Source organism: Podarcis vaucheri, assembly GCF_965113315.1.
Source record: "Podarcis vaucheri genome assembly, chromosome: 10".
NCBI classification, from domain to species: Eukaryota; Metazoa; Chordata; class Lepidosauria; order Squamata; family Lacertidae; genus Podarcis; species Podarcis vaucheri.
Window position 1 is genome coordinate 52455073 of NC_138748.1, and position 19556 is coordinate 52474628.

The 19556-nt window shown below is 46.8% G+C and overlaps 1 protein-coding gene across 4 annotated transcripts in view; it reads right to left on the reverse strand.

The window, feature by feature from the left end:
- The window catches only part of DENND2A (DENN domain containing 2A), a 65695-nt gene that overhangs the window by 1280 nt on the left and 44859 nt on the right, over positions 1–19556 (reverse strand). For all 4 annotated transcript variants that reach the window (XM_082240427.1, XM_082240428.1, XM_082240429.1 and 1 more), the window contains exons 12-19: positions 18222–18299; positions 16635–16775; positions 16167–16315; positions 5952–6129; positions 4906–4947; positions 2901–3018; positions 1547–1786; positions 380–466 (exon numbers count right to left, since the gene is read on the reverse strand). In XM_082240427.1, the coding sequence (XP_082096553.1) occupies positions 380–466; positions 1547–1786; positions 2901–3018; positions 4906–4947; positions 5952–6129; positions 16167–16315; positions 16635–16775; positions 18222–18299 (1033 nt within the window). The remainder of the gene's footprint in view (positions 1–379; positions 467–1546; positions 1787–2900; positions 3019–4905; positions 4948–5951; positions 6130–16166; positions 16316–16634; positions 16776–18221; positions 18300–19556) is intronic.

Below are 19556 nucleotides of genomic sequence, written 5' to 3' on the forward strand. Positions count from 1 at the left end.
GCTCCCTCTTCTACAGAACTATAAAAGAGGCAATAGCCTTCAAACTGGAAGGATAGCCATCCCTGATTTACATCTACTAATACCTGTAAGCCCTCACCCCCAGTTAAAACATACCCAAAACGCATTTCCTCACGTTCATCCCCTGTTATCACTCCCATCCACAGTAAACCTGTCCTCACCCATCAGAAATTACATTTAGAATGCAGTGTCCTTGGGGTACGGACCTGCCCTATTTCTTTTATTACTGTGCATAACATAAATACAGCAGTGATGGTGCTTATATTGCAAATAAACCCACACACATTGTGATTTGACTTTAGGACACGCAATGGGATATAAAAGCACACTGCAACCCAAAGCAGCAGCCAGGATCTCTTACCTAACCCTTTCAGGAATTTATTGACTCCACTCTGCTCTCCACTGGGAAGGGTTTCTAGGTACTCTTGGGCACGTACCTCAAACAAACCTACAAAGGGGTGGAAAACAGAATGCAGAAAGAAAGAAAAACCTGGTGAGTTCCAGTTGCAGATGCTGTGGGGTGTAACATCACAAAAGCAGTTGAATACAACATTTCCTGTTTGCCCAGAGTGGACACACAGGGGAATGTTGCTCCAGCCAGGAGGACTTCCTGTCACACCTGGTCTGGAGCATCTTCCCCCTGTGTGTGACCAGGTAGATGGGCGTGACCCTGGCAGACCCTATAAAGGGGCCAGTCATGCAGCCATCTTCCTCTTCTCCATCTAACTCTCTTTTGCTACTGCTCTTTTGCTGTGTGTGGGCTCTCAGCCAGCAGCACATGGGCTCATCCCTCACACTTTTCTCTGTAACTAAAAGGTAACGCCTGCCTTCAGGATCATACTGTGAACTAAATGTAAGTAAACCTTATCATTACTTTCTAAAAGAAGACTGCTGTGTCATTGTGGTTTTTAAAAGGGAACAAAAGGGGATTTACCAGGAACAATCCAATCTGGACAAGCCAGACTGGATTGATTAACTCAAATGGTTCTAATGAATCTATCAAGTAGCTTTCTGCTATGCACAAGGGAATGTGCTCTGCCACTAGCGTGAGTGAGGAAGGATAATATTTAATCCATATATCCTCTCTGGTTCGAATCCCCGCGATGGGGTGAGCTCCCGTTGTTCGGTCCCAGCTCCTGCCAACCTAGCAGTTTGAAAGCACGTCAAAGTGCAAGTAGATAAATAGGTACCACTCCGGCGGGAAGGTAAACAGCATTTTTGTGCACTGCTCTGGTTAAGCCAGAAGTGGCTTAGTCATGCTGGCCACATGACCCGAAAAAACTGTCTGCGGACAAACGTTGGCTCCCTTGGCCAGTAAAGTGAGATGAGCGCCACAACCCCAGAGTCGTCCACAACTGGACTTAACTGTCAGGGGTCCTTTACCTTTACACTATCCTCGGCATTCCCACAGATGCCACCTGAACAGCTCTTACGTGATGAAAGGGCGCCAAAGCAGAAAGAATAAACCCTGATGAAAAACACGTTTAATTAATCGCATGCCCCTTTCACCGTCCTCCTGCTCTCTCACCTTTAGCACCCTGTTTCCGCAACTCTCGCTCCTGAATGAAGCCTCCAAACATTTGCGTCTCCATGAAGACCTCCAAGAAACGCCGGAGGCTCTTGGAAGAGACCGACTTCCGGAAGGCCTCCCTCTGCAGGGTCCTCTCTTCCCTCTCGGAGGGAGTCAGGAAGAGGGAGTAGTGCCCCACAATCTCCACAAAGAAGCGGACGAACGCTTCCGACACCACTTCGTTCAAGGGGCTGGACTCTGGATGGGGGAGGCATAAGGAGCAGGGAAAACATTGGTTAGCACGAGACCTGGCCTTAATCTGCTCTCTTCCAGTCCCGTCCTTTGAACTCGCTGGGGTGTAGATTTGGGATGGGAGGACCGTAGCTCAGTAGCAGAACACCTGCCCTGCACACAGGAAATCCCAAGTTCAATTCCTGGCATCTCCAGGAAGGTTTGGGAAAGGCTTCAGCCTGGAACCCTGCAAAGTTGCAGTCAGTGTTGTGGACACAGACACTTGGAAGCTGCCGTATTTAGAGCCAGACCATTGTTCCATCTAGATTAGTACTGTCCACCCCAACTGGCAGCAGCTCTTGGGGATTCCGGACAGGTTCTCTCGCAGCCCTACCTAGAGTCACTGGGGATTGAACCTAGGGCAGGTGCTCTCCCAGAGCTGTGGATCTTCTCCAACACCAAGCCAGGTGAAGAAAGGTGACTTGACATAAGGAAGGTTTCATACACAGGTCCAGCCACACGGTTAAGCCCATCCTTGTGGCATCTCCACACCCATAGCAGAGGGGCTATGAAGTGGACATCATGAAATATTTGGTATATTACAGTCATCTAATATAAAAAAGGATACCAGGCTCTGAACCATCCAGTCTCTCACAATGACAATAGAAATAAATTGTACAAATGAAGGACCTACCCAAGTGATGCTGACACCATACACTACACAAACACTATGCAGAATATAGAACAAAGGAAGGCTACCCTCCCATCTCTTTCCTCTCTCTTTACCCCCAACTGCATGATGTCTATGACAATAATGTCTCACACAGTATGTAAACGAACTGTGAAAATGACTATGAATCAAAAATGGAGATGCTAGATGTACTTTACCTTGTTTATTTGTTTGTTTTGTAACACAAGAAAATCTTAAATAAAATATTTTCTTTTTAAAGGGGGATGCTGAGAGTTGGGAAAGGGCAACCCATGTGATGAAGCACCTTTGCTCCGAGGAAAGGCTAAAAATCTTTGACCTTTTTAATTTTTGGAAGGGGAATGACTAAGGGAGGACACGGTAGAGGTTTATAAAATCTTGGTGCGATTTTCCCCAGCAAAAAATAAAAAGGTGAGAGGTTTTAAACCTTACCTTGCTTGCCGTTGGGAGCGCCCTCTTCCTTGTCACTTGCCAGCTCGTTCCTTTGCTCCAGGATGTGTTCCAGCGCTGCTTGCAACTTCCGAGGTAAAATAGAGTCCTCATCTTCCATCTTAAAAAGAGAGAGGGCATGTTCTTAGGTATAGGGTGAGACCAAACTACACACTCTGGGATAAAAGGTAAAGGTAAAGGGACCCCTGACTGTTAGGTCCAGTCACGGACGACTCTGGGGTTGCTGCGCTCTAATTGCTTTATTGGCTGAGGGAGCTGGCGTTTGTCCGCAGACAGTTTTTCCAGGTCATGTGGCCAGCATGACTAAGCCGCTTCTAGCGAAACCAGAGCAGCGCACGGAAACGCTGTTTATCTTCCCCCTGGAGTGGTACCTATTTATCTACTTGCACTTCGTGCTTTCAAACTGCTAGGCTGGCAGGATCTGGAACTGAGCAACGGGAGCTCACTCTGTTGTGGGGATTTGAACCACTGACCTTCTGATTGGCAAGCCCAAGAGGCTCTGTGGTTTAACCCACAGCGCCACCCGCGTCCCACACTCTGGGATAAACACTCTAAAAGCAAGCTTGGCCAGCCGGTGACCCTCCAGATGTTATTAGACCTCAACTCCCAGGACAGCATGGCCAATAGTCAAGGTAGCACACCAGCACCTGGAGGGTTAAAGGCTAGACCCCTCTAAAGGATCCACTTTTAAACCCTTGCAAATGGTCATTGCACCTTGGAAGGCGGCGGTGTGGCAGCTGCTTCAGAGGGCTGGAGCGGAAACTTTGCAATGGTGCCGTCAAATCTGCCAAAGCCGAGCAGAGAACTAGCACACAGTACAGTCTTGGCATGGAGCAACGACTGAGGTGACCCTTTTGCGATGGTCATAATGTACACACCTGGTAGCCACAAATACTGGAAGGAGGAGAAGTCTGCTGGCACACAGGGAGACAACAGAAAGTGGAACCCAAAGGTGCAGATGTTGGGCCTTGCAAGAGACTGCCCTTGCACTCACTGCATTAACTATAGCTCATGGTCTGCATGCTGAGCAGATCTTGCTGCAGTGTGTCTTTGAAACAGAGACCTCATGCGTACAAAGTATGCCCTGCACCTCTGATGTACGTACTGCCCCTAAAGAATGATGTAGGCATGGATGTCCCAAAGCATTGGACTTAGGAAGCAAAAGTGTGTTTTGCCTGAATCCAAGGTGGGATGCCCACTGGCTTAACCACCATCTCCTTTCGGTTTTGCAGAGAGCTGGAGGTCTCCTCATCCACAGCATTCCCTCATCACAGTCACCTTTCCTGTATCTTCACTTTTGTACTAATACTGAAGCAGAACTTGAGAGAATGTCACCTCTGCGAACATACACTTATTTGTGAAAACCGGGGCAGGGAGAGAATCATTCGTGCATTTTTTGTTGCTGCTTATGATATATCCACTTACCCTACTTTGACCCCTGGTTAATAGGTCTGGCAAGTTTTAGAAGTTTCAAAAACCTGCAGAACGCTCTGACTAGAGGATGGAGGAAAGACGTGAAGAAACATATGCACAAACACCATGGAAAACAAAGCCTCTTGCAAATGATTTCCAACTCTCTCAATGACCATTTGTCTTCAGGCTCCATTTACCATCACCCTCTTTCAGTTCTATTTTTCTAGAAAAAGAGGCGCTGGAACTCACCATGAGCGCCTCCCTTGTTCTCTTATAATGGCAATGGTCCCCTTCTCAGTGCCAGAACTGAGTTCCGGTGAGTTATGGCTGAAAAAAGCGCTGCTGAGCATCCAGCAAAGAAACAGAGCAGACTTCCTTGTTCTTATTCTTTCCTGTTCCTCCCTCCCACAGATAGAACCAGTGTGGGGAACATTTGGCTCCCCACAAGTTGCACTCAGGCCAATGACCATGCTTGCTAGGGCTGATGGGAGCTGTAGTTTAGCAACATCTAGAGGGCCAAAGGTTCCTCACACCAGAGATTAAATGGACATGACTGGAAGCAAGTTGTTCTTACCTGCCTAAGAAACCGGTTATTCACAAGGTCAACCACAAGGACCTGCTTGGACAGAAATACACAGAAAGAAAAAGGGGAGAAGAACATTACTGGGAATGGTCATCAACCTCCTTGGGAAAATGGCGGCCTTGAATACAGCCCCGCCTTATTTATCTGAAGTGTTTTTACTCTTCTCTTTGGCCCAGAAGGGCTCCCAGAGGCCTTGCCCTACCCCAATTCCACTGAGCCTCAAAGAGATATGAAAACCAGCCCAATCCCAGGGTGGTTTTTATGACTTTTACCACAAACCACAGAATGACAACTTTAAACATAGGGAAGCTGTTGCTCTCGAGTCTCTTACACACACTTTCCCCTCCTTTCCCTGACTGAGAAACCACACAAGTTATTCCACACAACAGGGAAGAAGCAATAATTGGGTGGGGAATCAGAGATAGGAGCATGCTCTTATCTAGCACTTTAAAAAAAAGAGATATTCAATGCAAGCATGGTATCAGCAACTTATAGCCTGGAGGAGCACCCCTTGGACTTTAAAACAAAGATATTTTGGTGCTTGGAGGTAAAGAAACAACCCCAAATGCTAAGGATGAGACAATTAAGCCAACATAGATTCAAGTGTTACTGGGTTTGTAGATTTCCTGGTCTTATTCTGGTGACTCTTCTTTGTGGATCTCATTGTAGGGCTGCCTTTGTATAGGTTAGAGGTATCGCCCTGCCCATGTGGGGCTTGAACCCAGTACTGTGGCTGAAGTGCCCCACCCCAGTCTCTTCCCACTGGCTGTTGGGGCCTGCTCCATCCAGTCCTTGCGTTTGCCATCACCAAAAGCCACTGCTGAGGAAGGATGCCAGCAAGTGTTTCACATCACAGCCAGTTGGCCCTTTCTCCAGCCTAGCAGGATCTGCCATGAATAAACCCCTGGCCCCAAAGCTTGTCCTCCTCACACCCCCAAAACCTGTGTCCTTTGAGGACGGTGCTCTCTTGAACCCAGCACTCTTGTATCAAACAATATCCATCCTGCCACCCCCCCTTTCCCATACTCTGGCCTCACCTCTTCCACGGGCAGCTCCTTGAGGCGGGACAGCGAACTGGAGAGCAGGCCGATCAGAAAGGGGGTTGGCGAGCACACGATGTCAATCATCGAAGGGGGAAGCACAGGGATGTAGGTGTGCTGCCACGTGAAGGGGTAGAGAAGGGCCACCATGGCATGGCAGCATTTCGACAAGGTGCTAGGAGGAGGAAACAGACGCAAGGGTCAGTCTGAAACTCTCAGGGCCCCTTTGAGATAAGGGACATAAATTAATAGGTGGTAACTGAGAAGGTGGCGGGGGGGGGGGGAAGAGAGCTGGCCGCACACATTGACACCTGACCAGGTTTTATCCTGGGAGCATGCCAGGCTTTCCAAGAACCTAAGGTTAAAAGGAGAAATCAAATTAATGGTCCTCACGACTGCAAAGAGGCGAACTGGACCCTGTCCCCTGCAGATAATCGAAGTGCCTAGAGACAGTCAGTCAGGTTGAGTATCTACAGCAGTGACCAGAGGAGGAATGACTGTTGGGAGGAGCACAGAGAGAAGAAACGCCATGGTACATCTGCAACAGCACAATGGGACTCCTTCCGCTGCCCCAGCTGCAACAAAACATGTCGCTCCTGCATCAGTCTCTACAGCCACAGCTGGCGCTGAAACCTTCCAACAGTTTGACCTCAACCCTAAAGGTGCACTCCTACACTGTCTTCCGAGACAGATGGAAGCCAACCATCTAGAAGTTCAAGGTCAGGCAGGTACATAGGAGCGTTGTTGAGGTCATTCTTCTCCCCCCTACCGCCTCCATCCAAGTTTTTAGATCTGATGATTCCTCCTCCATCACCCACAGGTCTTTTCTCCCTTACTTCCTGAGGCATACAAATTTGCAATTTTTTTTTTTGGTAAACTGATATTTTTGTGAGTGTAAATTTACCTTGCATGGTTTCTTTTGAACTCAAGAGACTGCCCTTCTCTTTAGATTGTGCAGATTGCATCTGCAGTACAGTTTGCCACATGGAACGTCCCCAACCCTGTCAAAGATATAATGTGAGCTGCTTCCTTCAGTTTGAGTGGCCACAGTTTAGCCTGGAGCTCTCTCTCAAAAGTGTGTTGTGGGGCTCGCATAGTTCTTGCACATGCTTCCCTCCATACAGACACAGCCAGCGCAGGGACTCCTGGAGTCATGGGATTAATGGAGAGTCTCTCTTTCACACTGTGGTCTCTTAAATATGGGAAGGCGTGGAACAGTCCCAGAATTCCTTTTTTTTTTCCTGCTAGCTAAGCAATCTGCTAGAAAAGCCAAGCATATACCTCTGCTGAGGTCATCTCTGCATGGGAAGACGGCACCAGAAAGGAACAAAAAGAGAGAGGAAACTAAGGAGCAGAGATACTGCTCAGGGCATAGTCAGACAGCAGGCTCTTCTCAGCTACCCTCATGCCTTCATGAGTGTAAGGGTAAAGGTAAAGGGACCCCTGACCATTAGGTCCAGTCGTGGCCGACTCTGGGGTTGCAGCGCTCATCTCATTTTATTGGCCGAGGGAGCCAGCGTACAGCTTCTGGGTCATGTGGCCAGCATGACTAAGCCGCTTCTGGCGAACCAGAGCAGCGCACGGAAACGCTGTTTACCTGCCCGCTGGAGTGGTACCTATTTATCTACTTGCACTTTGACGTGCTTTCGAACTGCTAGGTTGGCAGGAGCAGGGACCAAGCAACGGGAGCTAACCCTGCTGCGGGGATTCGAACCGCTGACCTTCTGATCGGCAAGTCCTAGGCTCTGTGGTTTAACCCACAGTGCCACCCATGTGTTCATGAGTGAGGGACCTGATAATTCAATCGGTCCATTACCTGCACCTACATGAGGACTCTGCCACTCCCATCAAGTGATAATCGCTAGTTCACATGGAAAAGCAGGATCAGCACAGGCATTACAGCAGTCGTGGTGTAAAACAGACTTGGGGGACTTGCGGCCCTCCAGATATTATTGGACTACAACGCCCATCATCCCTGGTCATTGGCTGTGCTGGCTGGGCCAACTGGAGTCCAACAAAATTCTGGAGGACCACAGGTCCCCCGTCCCTTAAGATCAGCCTTTCTCAACCTTGGGTCCCCAGGTGTTCTTGAACTACAACTCCCAATAATTCCTAAGGCCATGCTGGCTAGGAATGATGGGAGTGGTAGTCCCAACAACATGTAGGAACCAGGGTTGAGAAAGGCTGCCTTAGAGAGCAACAAACATGGAGGAGCTTGCTGTTTCATTCATTGGCTTGGAATGCCCAGGCATTTGGGAAGCTCAAGTCTGGAAGCAAGGATGCCACTGTGGCCCTATGAGCTAGAACAGGGGTGAGGAGCCACAGGCCTGGAGATCTGAAGCTCAAATGTAGGTAAAAAGTGGTTCTCTAAGCCAGGGGGCCAGACTCATCTCCCCACACCCAGACAAAGTTCTGCAGAATGACACCAGACATCCTTTTCAGAGTGCTATTTTGCCCAATGCTTTGAAAGAGGCCTCTGAAGAACTGACAGCCACCTGACTAGGCAAGACTGCCGGAGATGTGTGACCAATCTCCCCGTGGCTTAGGCGAAACTCAGCCATGTGGGCCGGTGTGGGCATGTGCCCACATGTGTGCGCTTTCCCTTTGGACTGCGCTTCCCCTCCCTTTCAGGCTCTCTCACGCTTCTTGCCTTCCTACCAAGAGGGAGATGACACAGGATACCCATATCTGATCACACACCTACTGGCGGCTCCTAACAAACGATTGGGAAAAGGAGGGAAAATAAAATGATGTAAACGCATGTGCATGTGCGCATGCGTGGAATTTGGGCGAAGGACGATGTTGCTTTCCAATAACGAGAAACGGATGCGACTACAAATGCCTCGCTGGCAGATGTAGAGTTTCAAGGAAGATTCTGCCACGGAGCCTTCACTTCTGCGGCATTGAGTAGAATCAAGCAACGCTGTTTTCACACGAAAACAAAAGCCAAGCAGCGCACACCACCCTCAGAGGCAGGTAAAGGCCACTGGTAACTCATCAGCTATGTAGGACTGCAAACTCCTCCGAGCATCTGGGGGAGGGCTGGTATGTTACTAAGCCATGCACATCACGTCATTGGGTTTTATGAGCCAAATCTTGAATGGGAGAGAGGGAGGGCAGGAGACCGTGCAGCCTGAAGGAATCATATGGCCAGGAAACTACTCACAGCTGGCTTGAGTTAAGCACCATGAGGGAATATACACTGAGCGAGAGGAGAAGGGGAAGTGTGTGTGTGTGTGTGTGTGTGTGTAAAAATACCCCAGGCCTGGCAACAGCTTCTGCAGTTTTACAAGGGAAATGGAAAGGATGCTTGCTGAGTATGAACTTACTTTAAAAAAACCAAAACAGGACTGTTTATATTTAGTACACATGCTGAGTTGCAAGAAATTCCGGCTTCCCAGGAATCTTTCAAGTTCTCTTGCTTTTGTTTTTTAAAGGAGGTTTCTAGTCCTCATGACTGAAAATTAAATTGTTGAGAAGACAAGACAGGCACTCCAGGGTTTTGTAATCACACTGGCATAATTTGGGTACTCCACACATAGGGAAACAGACTTGTGCCCAATTGGCAGCAGTAAGGGAATGCTTGACCTGCCGCCCCTGAGCCTGGCTTCCCTAGGTGGGAAATCCTTTCCGGCCCAAGGGCTGGATGGAGCAATAAATGCAATTGTGTCTTTCTGCAGTAGGCACACCCACACACAGTCTACTCTTATCCTGAAGCCAGGCCAGCAAATTTCATCAGAGTTTGAGGACACATTCCAGATAAGGCAAACACCCGAACAGACCGTGAAGCTGGGGCAGTGAAGAGTGTGGCCTGGACTAAAGAGTCTATTGGGCCATATTTGGTGAATGGTTCCCCTCGATGGTTGCCTGGGCTGCTTGCTGCTAAATTCAGCCTTGGGGATGAAGGAGAAATAGCGCTTTGACAGAATGAGTCCCTCAGGGCACTTCTGAGTATGATTCTGCACCACTGAATCCTACAGAGATAGTGAGAGGTCAGGCAGAACGAGTTTTCTTCAAACCACCACAGCAATCAAGGAGAGATTGGGGAGGGAGAAGAAGAGGCTTACTCTCTCCACTCAACTGGCTTTCGTTTCGTTTTATTTTTGCAGGTGCCCACTTGCTCACTAGGAAACCTCTTCTGGGGGTCTGGCAGTAGGCATTGGCCTGTATCCCGAATAACTTTCCCTTCCTCTCCTCTCCAGCCCCTGAGGATCTGCTCCAGAAGATGTTCTGGTTGCTGCATGAGGCAGGAGAGGAGATGAGGAAGGTCCCCCTGTGCAAGCCAAAATCTGTTGCATGAGTGGAATGGGTGCAATCCACTGTATGGACCATGCTAAGAGGAAACAAAACAAAGCAGTGAAAACTTCTGAACATAACAGTTGCATTTGAAACCTTTTTTTTTAAAGTACAGTTGTACCTCTGAAGTCGAATGGAATCTGTTCTGGAAGTCCATTCATCTTCCAAAATGTTCAGAAACCAAGGTGCGGCTTCCAATTGGCTGCAGGAGCTTCCTGCAGCCAATCAGAACCTGTGGAACCCACGTTGGACGTTTGGGTTCCAAAGAATGTTCGCAAACCGAAACAGTCACTTCTGGGTTTGTGGCGTTCGGGAGCCAAAACGTTCAACTTGCAAGGTGCTCAGGCTCCAAGGTACGACTGTACTTTTATAATCCCCTGTATTTTGCAAAGCTGTTAGCTGAGCTGACCACTGAAACGGGACACAATTTTTAAAATTAAAACCAAACAGGTTCACTCTGACGCCTTTACTGATTCTTTGATATCATCTTGTGGGCTCTCCTTCCTTGGAGGTTTTCAAGCAGAGGTTGGACGGCCATCTCTCCTGGATACATGAGCTGAGATTCCTGCATTGCAGGGGGTTGGACTAGATGACCGCTGGGGTCCCCCCTTCCCACTCTACAAGCCTATGGCTGTCTGATCTGCAGCACCATCCTATTCATGTCTTCTAAGAAGGAAGTCTCATTGAACTCAGTGTGGCTTACTTCCAGGGAAGTGGATATAGGGTTGCAGCCAAAGAGAAGGGGGGGGGGGAGAACTACCTTGGCCTCCACAATTTATTTCAGTCACAAATTATTGGAATCCTTCCCTGCTCAGAGCTTGTGCATCATTTGCAAGTCTAACAGAAAGATTAATTTAATAGACTGGATTGGCTTTTTGAAAAATTAAGTTATTTTCCCGAGTTGAAAGGGGATGTTTACTATAGTTACTATGGTAAGGGGGAGGGGGAGGGGCAAAGGAGCAAGACTTTCTTTCCTTTTCTGCTGGCAAGGTTTTTGGAGTGACAGATCTTTACAGAAAAGGATAGAAAAGGGGGAAAGAAAAACAGCGTTTGGCAGGAGGCCCTCAGACAGCCAATTTTTGCAGCAGTGGAGAGATGTAACAAATCACACAAGCGCACACACCCCTTTGCATTGTCCACACACGAGAAGTGCAGATACACAAATGATTCACGCACTGAGGGCATCTGTATGATCAACTGCGGAGGAGCGTGATAAATACGATCTATCATATGCCTTTCTTCACCTGCACAGGCTCATTAAATAACCTCTGCTGAATTACATCTAGCATTCCAAACCTCTGAGCAACTTCAAGCAGCTGCCTTAGCTTAAAGAGAGAGAGACAGAGAGAAAAGTAAAACAAGAAACTTGCTGCAGAGATCTTAAATTTCTTTCTTCAGAAATGTAAAACAACCCCCTCTTTCCCAAATAATCATCATCTGCGAATTTGTTACTTATGCCCTTGGATTGATGTGCCATCCTTCTCTCAAATTATCAGGGCCCTCAATAAACTATACAGTTTTAAACACAATAAAACAAGTACATAAAAATAAGCTGAATGCAGCAAATCTATAAAAACAAAATTAATATACACAGCAGAATAAAACAGATCATCTCTAAAAAAGTTAATTTGGGGGGGAGGCACATGATTTTGGCTGGTGCCAGAAATATTTCTGAGTGGATGCCAGTCAAACCTTTCTAGCGACTGAGATTAAGTGGGCTGCAGTCAGTGGAAGCTTATGGCTTAATAAAGATGTTAGCCTTTAAGGCATCTTTGGAAGACATCTGAAGGCAGCCCTGTATAGGGAAGTTATTAATGTTTAATGTTTTATTATGCTTTTATATTTCTTGGAAGCTGTGCAGAGTGGCTAGGGCAACCCAGTCAGATGATAGGTGGGTGTGTTTACAAATAATAATAAAAATATTGTAACAACAACAAGCCACAAGGCTGTTCACCCCCTCCACTCTGAGAAGAGCATTTCAAAGCTGGAGTCCCACCACTAAATATGTAATGACTCCAATAACAACTATCACCACACCTGAGATGGTATCCTGGCTTCCTTTTTGGCTCCAACCAGGTGAAAATCTTTTTTTCCAGCCATGGTCTTAGGAGATCTATTAGTTTTACTACTTATTTTGCTTAATGCTTGCATATATTCTTTTACTATTCTGATAGGTAATACTATAGGTAATATTGTTTACCTATATAATATATAATTTAATTTACTCTTTATGTATTGTAAATGTTTTTCAATCCTTCTGAAAGATGTTGCAAAAGCTGTGCCTGAAGGATGGCTAATACATACCTTAAAGTCAAATTCATGTCCCCAAGTTTGTGAAATTTAATTTACATAGAGAGGAGGTGGGATATTTTCTTGGATGTAAGAATAAGCATCACATTTTTGGGAAACAAATATAAGGCACAATCCTGTCTTCACTTAAGCATGACCCCTCCCCACCAAGTGCACCATCCCATTGGATTGTATCCATGTTGTTCAAGACTGAAAAAACCACTTCAAAAAGTCATACATTCACATTTTTGCAAAACATTTGATGGAGTGAGATGGACAGCAGTCAGGCAAGAAGAAAGAAGCAGAAGGGGGCAGTAACGTGGCTGGGCTATAGAGACAAATTCTCATTCAGAACATCTGAGCTTCTAACATTTTTTCCACATAAAATAGCAAGCCTTTTGCTTCCATCCATGAGGCCTAGAAACTTCTCCCCTAATGTTCAAAGCAAAGATTCTCAGGATTCCAGGTCATATTGCATGCAGATGTACAGTCATACCTCTGGTTAAGAACTTAATTTGTTCTGGAGGTCCGTTCTTAACCTGAAACTATTCTTAACCTGAGGTACCACTTTAGCTAATGGGGCCTGCTGCTGCTGCTGCACCACCGCACCGCGATTTCTGTTCTCATCCTGAAGTAAAATTCTTAACCCTTGATACTATTTCTGGGTTAGCGGAGTCTGTAACCTGAAGCGTCTGTAACCGGAGGTACCACTGTACTCTGCCATTCTCTACTCTATTTTCCCATAGCTTGCCTGAATGTTGTTTTGGTCCACCTTAAAAAAAAACAACCCACCCAAATGTGGCGGATGAATGAATTTTTGGCTCCCCTTATGGCAGAGACCTCTACAGCTTTTCCCTTCCTTCTCTCAGCCCCATGGATGCAGCAGGACTTTCTGGGAATTGTGAAAACAGACAGGCTGTTGAAAGCTGATCTTGAGCTTATAAGCGTCATTACTCATCTGTTAAGTTTTGCCTTGCTGGCTTGAAGAGAGAACTCAACTCCCTCCATCCTCAAGTGTTTAAGAAAGGGCCGTGTGCCAAGCACCAGCTGAAGAAAATCTTAGAGAAATCTGCCCCCCTTTCTCTCTCTCCCCTCCCTGTAACGTGTGGGTGGAAAAAGTTTTGCTTGGATCGCTTGCGGACAATAAACTAACAGCCACCTAAGCTAGTGGTAAGAATGCTAAGAATTGCATTGCCACATTAGACGAAGGTCCATCAAATTCAGCGAAACTTCTCAAGCAGTGGCTAGCTTTGAAAAGCTCACAAATAGGACACGAAAGGGGTGAGCATCTGATGCTACACATCCCCAGGTTCTGGTACTTAGGGGTGTTACACTGGAGACTTTTAAAATATGAAATTTTCTGTTGTTATGTTGAATAGATGCTGACATTCCTATTCTCCTCAAATCTGTCTTAATACTTAAAAAAAAACACCACACATTTAATTTTAGTTAAAGCCATATAAGCCTTCACACATAACCACTGACAGGGTAATCTCAATTATCTCTCAACCATGATGCAGTACAGACACCACTAAGATGACATTTCAGTGATAAATAAGGGATGGGGATGTGTCTGCCTGCAAGGAGAAAGCAATCTTGCTCCACACCCATTCACAGAAAGCTCGGCCAAGATGTCCCACACACCCTTGCAGGTTATGCACAGCTGTGGGTGAACTGAAAGGCTTCCCAACAATTAAAAAAAAAACAAAATTGTGCCACGTATTGTCCTTTGAACAACTGGAAAAGCAAAATCCCTGAGATATCCCTGAAATGGACTAGAAACCAGTAAGTTGGGGGTGGAAACCTTTTTCTGCCTAAGGTCTCCATTACCTCATAGGCAACCGACCGGGGTGGGGGTGGATGGAGAAGACATCCGTGGTGGGTGGGACCTGAGGTTAAAGTGGGCGGAGTAACAGCTATAACACCTAACCTTTCTAAGGTAGGGTACATTCCAGCCACGCAAGAAGCCACAGGTTCCTACTCACATCTCTCTCTAGGAGCGAGCCGGCAGTAAATGACACCGTGCCAGTTATTAACAACAACAACAATTGTACATTGGTACCTCAGGTTACAGACGCTTCAGGTTACAGGTTCACAGGATAAAACTACAATATAAAATCACAAAATACATAATCAAAATAAAAACAAGAACAACCCAATAACCCCCTCCACACACACACTCATTTTAAAAGGGCATTGAATGTCAGTCAACCAAAGGCCTGGTTAAAGAGGAACGTTTTTGCCTGGCCAGTTGAGGTGATTAGCAAAAACAGTATCTGCACAGACGTGGCTGAGAATCATGAACACAACAACTCATCCCTAGTACGTCTTGCCTCCGAGAAGCAGTTGCCGAGGCTGAAGGTCCCCGTCTCCCCACAGCTGCCTAAGTCTCCAGGGGTTTCCCCAGCAATCGGAGACTACATCCATGCATCACCTCTCCTCCTTCCTTTTCATGCCTCTTCTGGTTCTGGGAGATCGGGGTAGGACAATGAAAACACGAACCACACGCCTTCTGAATAGTTTCTATCCAAGAGCTCTGATTGCACTAAATAACGATCTCAGGGCCAGTTGCAAGGTTTAGTAAGTAGGGAGTAGAAGGAATGAGATAGGTCTTAGGTTATGTTATGCTTTTAAATAGGTCATGCTATATTCCGGATAATGTTATGTTTTATAGATTATGTTTAAATAGGATGAGAGTTCGGAGATACGTGCAAATGTATATGTGAACCCGGTCTTTGGGTGGGTGTTTGATTTTCGTTGTTGTGTATACTGTGTATATACGGAAAATGACAATAAATTTATCTAAATCTAAATCAGGGGGGAGGGGAGCTTGTTGCAGCAGGAGGGGGAGACACCCGTGACTCTTCCCCAGTCTGACTCATCTCTGCCTCTTGGCCTCCCTCCTGCTTCAGCTTCAGCCTCTGATTCTGGACTTCTTTCTGACACACACTCTCCCAGCTCACTGCCCCTCCAAGCTTCCAACACCTCTTCTCCCTCTTCTCCTTCTGACCACTCACTGTTGTCCTACCACCACTCCCCTGCCTCTGAGCCGCCTTCTCTGGCTGGATCACCAGCTGGTTCCTCCCACCAGTCCTCCGTATCCAACCAGCCCATAACACCAGGCAAGCGATTGGCAGCATCACAGTTCAAGGACACATGCCTGATTAGCAAAGGCACTCAAAGAAAGGCTGATAAAAGGTGGGGCCTGGAGGGAGGGGGCCCCAGCTGGCCCCCAAGCCTGAGGTTTCCTACTCCTGCAATGAGCACAACTTAGTGGAGGTGTGGAAATACCTGCTTGTACAGAAAGGCTGCCTGAAATAAGGCAGCAGTGGTCGGTAGTGGAGAGCAGTCAGCATGTGGACCTAGCTTGATTTGGAGCCAACGGAAAGGAAATATGCACCCCGGAAATCTGAGCTGAAGAGGAATTGTTTTGCAGCTTCATTTCTCCCTCTTATGTCCGGAAAGATGGGAGTAAGCTGGCACTCTAGGCCACATTGGAATACTGGGTTCAAGAACGGAGGTGTGAGAATGAATGAATGGGCATCAGAAAGGGGGAACCCAAGCAGAACAGAGAGTAAATTTTCTATACAATGTGAGGCACAGAAAAAAGCAGTAAAAACCTGTTACCTGAGTTTGTCTGCTATAAATATCACCCTCCTCTCTAGCAGCAGGGAAGCAAAGACTCTGCTTAAGTGCCGGATGCTGAGCGAGGAGAACAGGGACTCAAAGTCAACGTGCTCGAGCCTCGAGTCAAGTGGTCGGCGCAGCTCTATCACCTGAAAAGGATGAAGAACGCAGCTAATGCAGAGGGAGTCTGTTTTGTGCATAAAAAGGTTCAACCCCCAACATCTCCAGGTAGGGCTAGCAGGGTCCTCTCTCTGAAACACACTGGAGGTCTGCTTTCAGTCAGTGCAGACCATACTGAGCTTGGTGGACCAATGGTCTGGCTTGGTATAAAGGCAGCTTCCTATGATGGCAAAAGTCTGGTGCCCAAAATCTCACCCGAGGTACTTAAGGAGCCATCTCTGCCTGTTAACATTGACTTCTCTTTGGACTACCACTCTACTTGCTGCCTCACTCTGGTTTTGAGCTTACTTCTGTCCCGGAGCCAGGTAGGAAGTTCTTGATGCTGATGGTTCGGCCCAGAGCTGGGAAAGGCGCCTCCATCACGCTTCTCATAAGGGGCTGTACCAAAGCAGGGGAAATCCCACGCCTTTTCTCAACCTCATCCAAGATCTAAAAAGGCAGAAAAGCTGGTAAGTATAACAAATAATATCTTCTACAAAAGACATATCCGTTTGTCCTCTCCTCTTACTGAGTTCCCACTTCTCTTTTAGTTTTTCCTCTCTCTGTAGGATGCAACAAGACATTCTTTCTTTAAAAAAAATCTAACTTTGGGAGATTCTAATCCAATGATTTCTTGTTTGTTTGTTTGTTTTTTTAAAAAAGAGGAATAGAGGGGAGAGGATTCATAACATATTTCAAGAGCTGTCTCTTAGATATACTTAAGAATTAAACCACAAAAAAGCTGGTGAATCTTAAGAACTTTGGAAAAAATCCTTATTTCATACTTGCTAATAACTACGGCAAGGTTATCCACATAAGACTTAACAGACGTACAGTGGCACCTTGGTTCTCAAATGGCTTAGTTGTCGAACAACTTGGAACCCAAACGCTGCAAACCTGGAATTAAGTGTTCCAGTTTGCAAACTTTTCGGAAGCCGAAATGTTACAGTTCGGATTTGAGTGCCACACTTCCTTTCTGAGTGCTACGCTGAAGTCTGTCTGTGTTTGCTATTTATTTTAGGGGTTGTTTTTAAAAGTCTGGAACGGATTAATCCATTTTGCATTACTTTCTATGGGAAAGTGCACCTTGGTTTTGGAACGCTTTGGTTTTGGAACGGACTTCTGGAATGGATTAAGTTTGAGAACCAAGGTACCACTGTACTTGTTTCTTTGCAAATTGAAGTCCAGGACCACTAGGCTATCGAGAGAGATAATCCAGATAAACGTTCTCATGGAATCAGAACACAGGCGAGGGCAAGCCTCTATTCTCCACCCTGCTCTAAATCAGTGTTTCCCAAACGTTTTTGGGCAACGGCACACCTGTTTACCGGAAAAAAATCTCGCGGCACACCACCATTAAAGCCCCGCCCCGTGACGTCAGCGCGCAGCGTCACGCCGGGAGGGACGCACAAAAGTGAACGTTTTTTCCCTTCCCCTTGCCGGGGTGGGAGGAGGCAGCAGAGCGAGGGACTGAGGGACGGCGGCAGCTGAGGCGGCGGCGGCTGTTGTGGTGGTGGCGGCGATAGCGGGCGGAGGAGGAGCCGTCGCCGGGAGTTGCTGCTGCTGCTGTTGCTGCTGCTGCCCGGACATGCCGGCCTCCTCCTCCTCCGCTGTCTCGCGCTCCTCCCTTTTGCGCGCGCTGCCCCGCCGCTCGGCACCACCACCGCGGAGCCGCCCCCGGCTCGACGCGGATCCTCGCCGCCGCCTCAGTTGCCGCCCGACTCGCCCGCCTCCCTCCCACGGCACACCAGCCGGTGTCTCACGGCACACTAGTGTGCCGCGGAACACCGGTTGGGAAACACTGCTCTAAATGATGTCCCAGAAGCATAAACCATCATCTTCATCCAGCGCCCCCTTTATGTATAGCCTACATCGTCCATCTCCTTCTCAATCTACCTTAGAAAAGAGGTTGAAACATCCAAGACGGCTCACAATGCAGTAAACTTCAGGAAGTCGCTTCCCTTTCCCACTGGGCTTTCAAGAGAGACAGAAAAAAACACACCCACACAGATGCACAGTAGTTAACAAGGAGAAACAAGTTGGTGTTCAGCACAGAAGTCAGCTTCCCCCAAACTAATTCCCCTTCCGAAAGCTTGAAAATATGAAAGAAACATTATTCACGTTTTCTAGAAATCTCATTACTTCTCCAACTAAATGATACTGAATACTGAGAGTTCGTAGCATCTTAAAGAGACATGGTTACTTGGTTCTGGTTGCAAAAAGGAAATTGTGGTACTGTGATGAAATACTGAAAGCTATAATAATAATAACAATAATAAAAGTGTGAGATAAACATATGAACAGTTTGTTCTGGACATTTCCTTATCATCACCAACACTAGATTTATAGCACAGTATCAAGCAGCAGGAGCAATTGGTGGTTTTGATCCTTGGCTGGAACACAGTGTGTCTAGCTTAACCTAGGACGGAACAATTACAATGGGTTGTATCCAGCCAAGTTCTTCTCAAAGCTGACTCACTGAATTTAATGGACCTAAATTAGTCATGTCTATTAGTGCCAATGGCTGTACTCAAGAGTATGACTAACGATGAATAGGACCCTGTGTTTAATTGGTTCAAGGAATCTGATGGCTTTGCTCACCCCCCCCCAAATAATCCAAAATTAGGGTGCAATTCAAACTCTTTTTGCATCAGGTTTCACAGCAGTTCTGGGGGTGGGGAGAAGCTGTGATATGCTTGTGTCGGGCTGGATTGCAGCAGCAGCAGCAGCAGCAGCAGCAGCAGCAGCAGCAACTGAAGGCTGGTACAGCAACCTGCTTCCTCCTCTTGCCTTCTAATCTGGCTGGTGTGCATGGCAGGGGCATGGGTGCGAGTGTTGCCCTGCTGCTACATTGAGGCCACTGGGCAGAGGTTGAGGTGAGGAATGAACCTTGGAAGCTGATTCCAAGAAATAATAGAAAAAAAACTTATATTCCATACACCACTGATAAATCTGGAAAAATGGTTTCTGTTTTCTCAAAAAGGTTTACACCCTAAAATATATAGCAGATCAACTTCATTTTAGATTAAAAAGGAGACAGATTCCAGGTACATTTGGTGGTAGTGTAAACTTATAGAAAGTTTTTTTAAACTATGGTAATTTTAATAAAGGATGTTACTGGGTGTAAACCTCTGTGTGATCCAGAAGGATTTCTTTTGAGAGTCTTTGAAAATGCAGTCAGTGAAGTAACATTGGCTTGTTTCAAACTAAACACTGCCAAGTTTGTTTGGG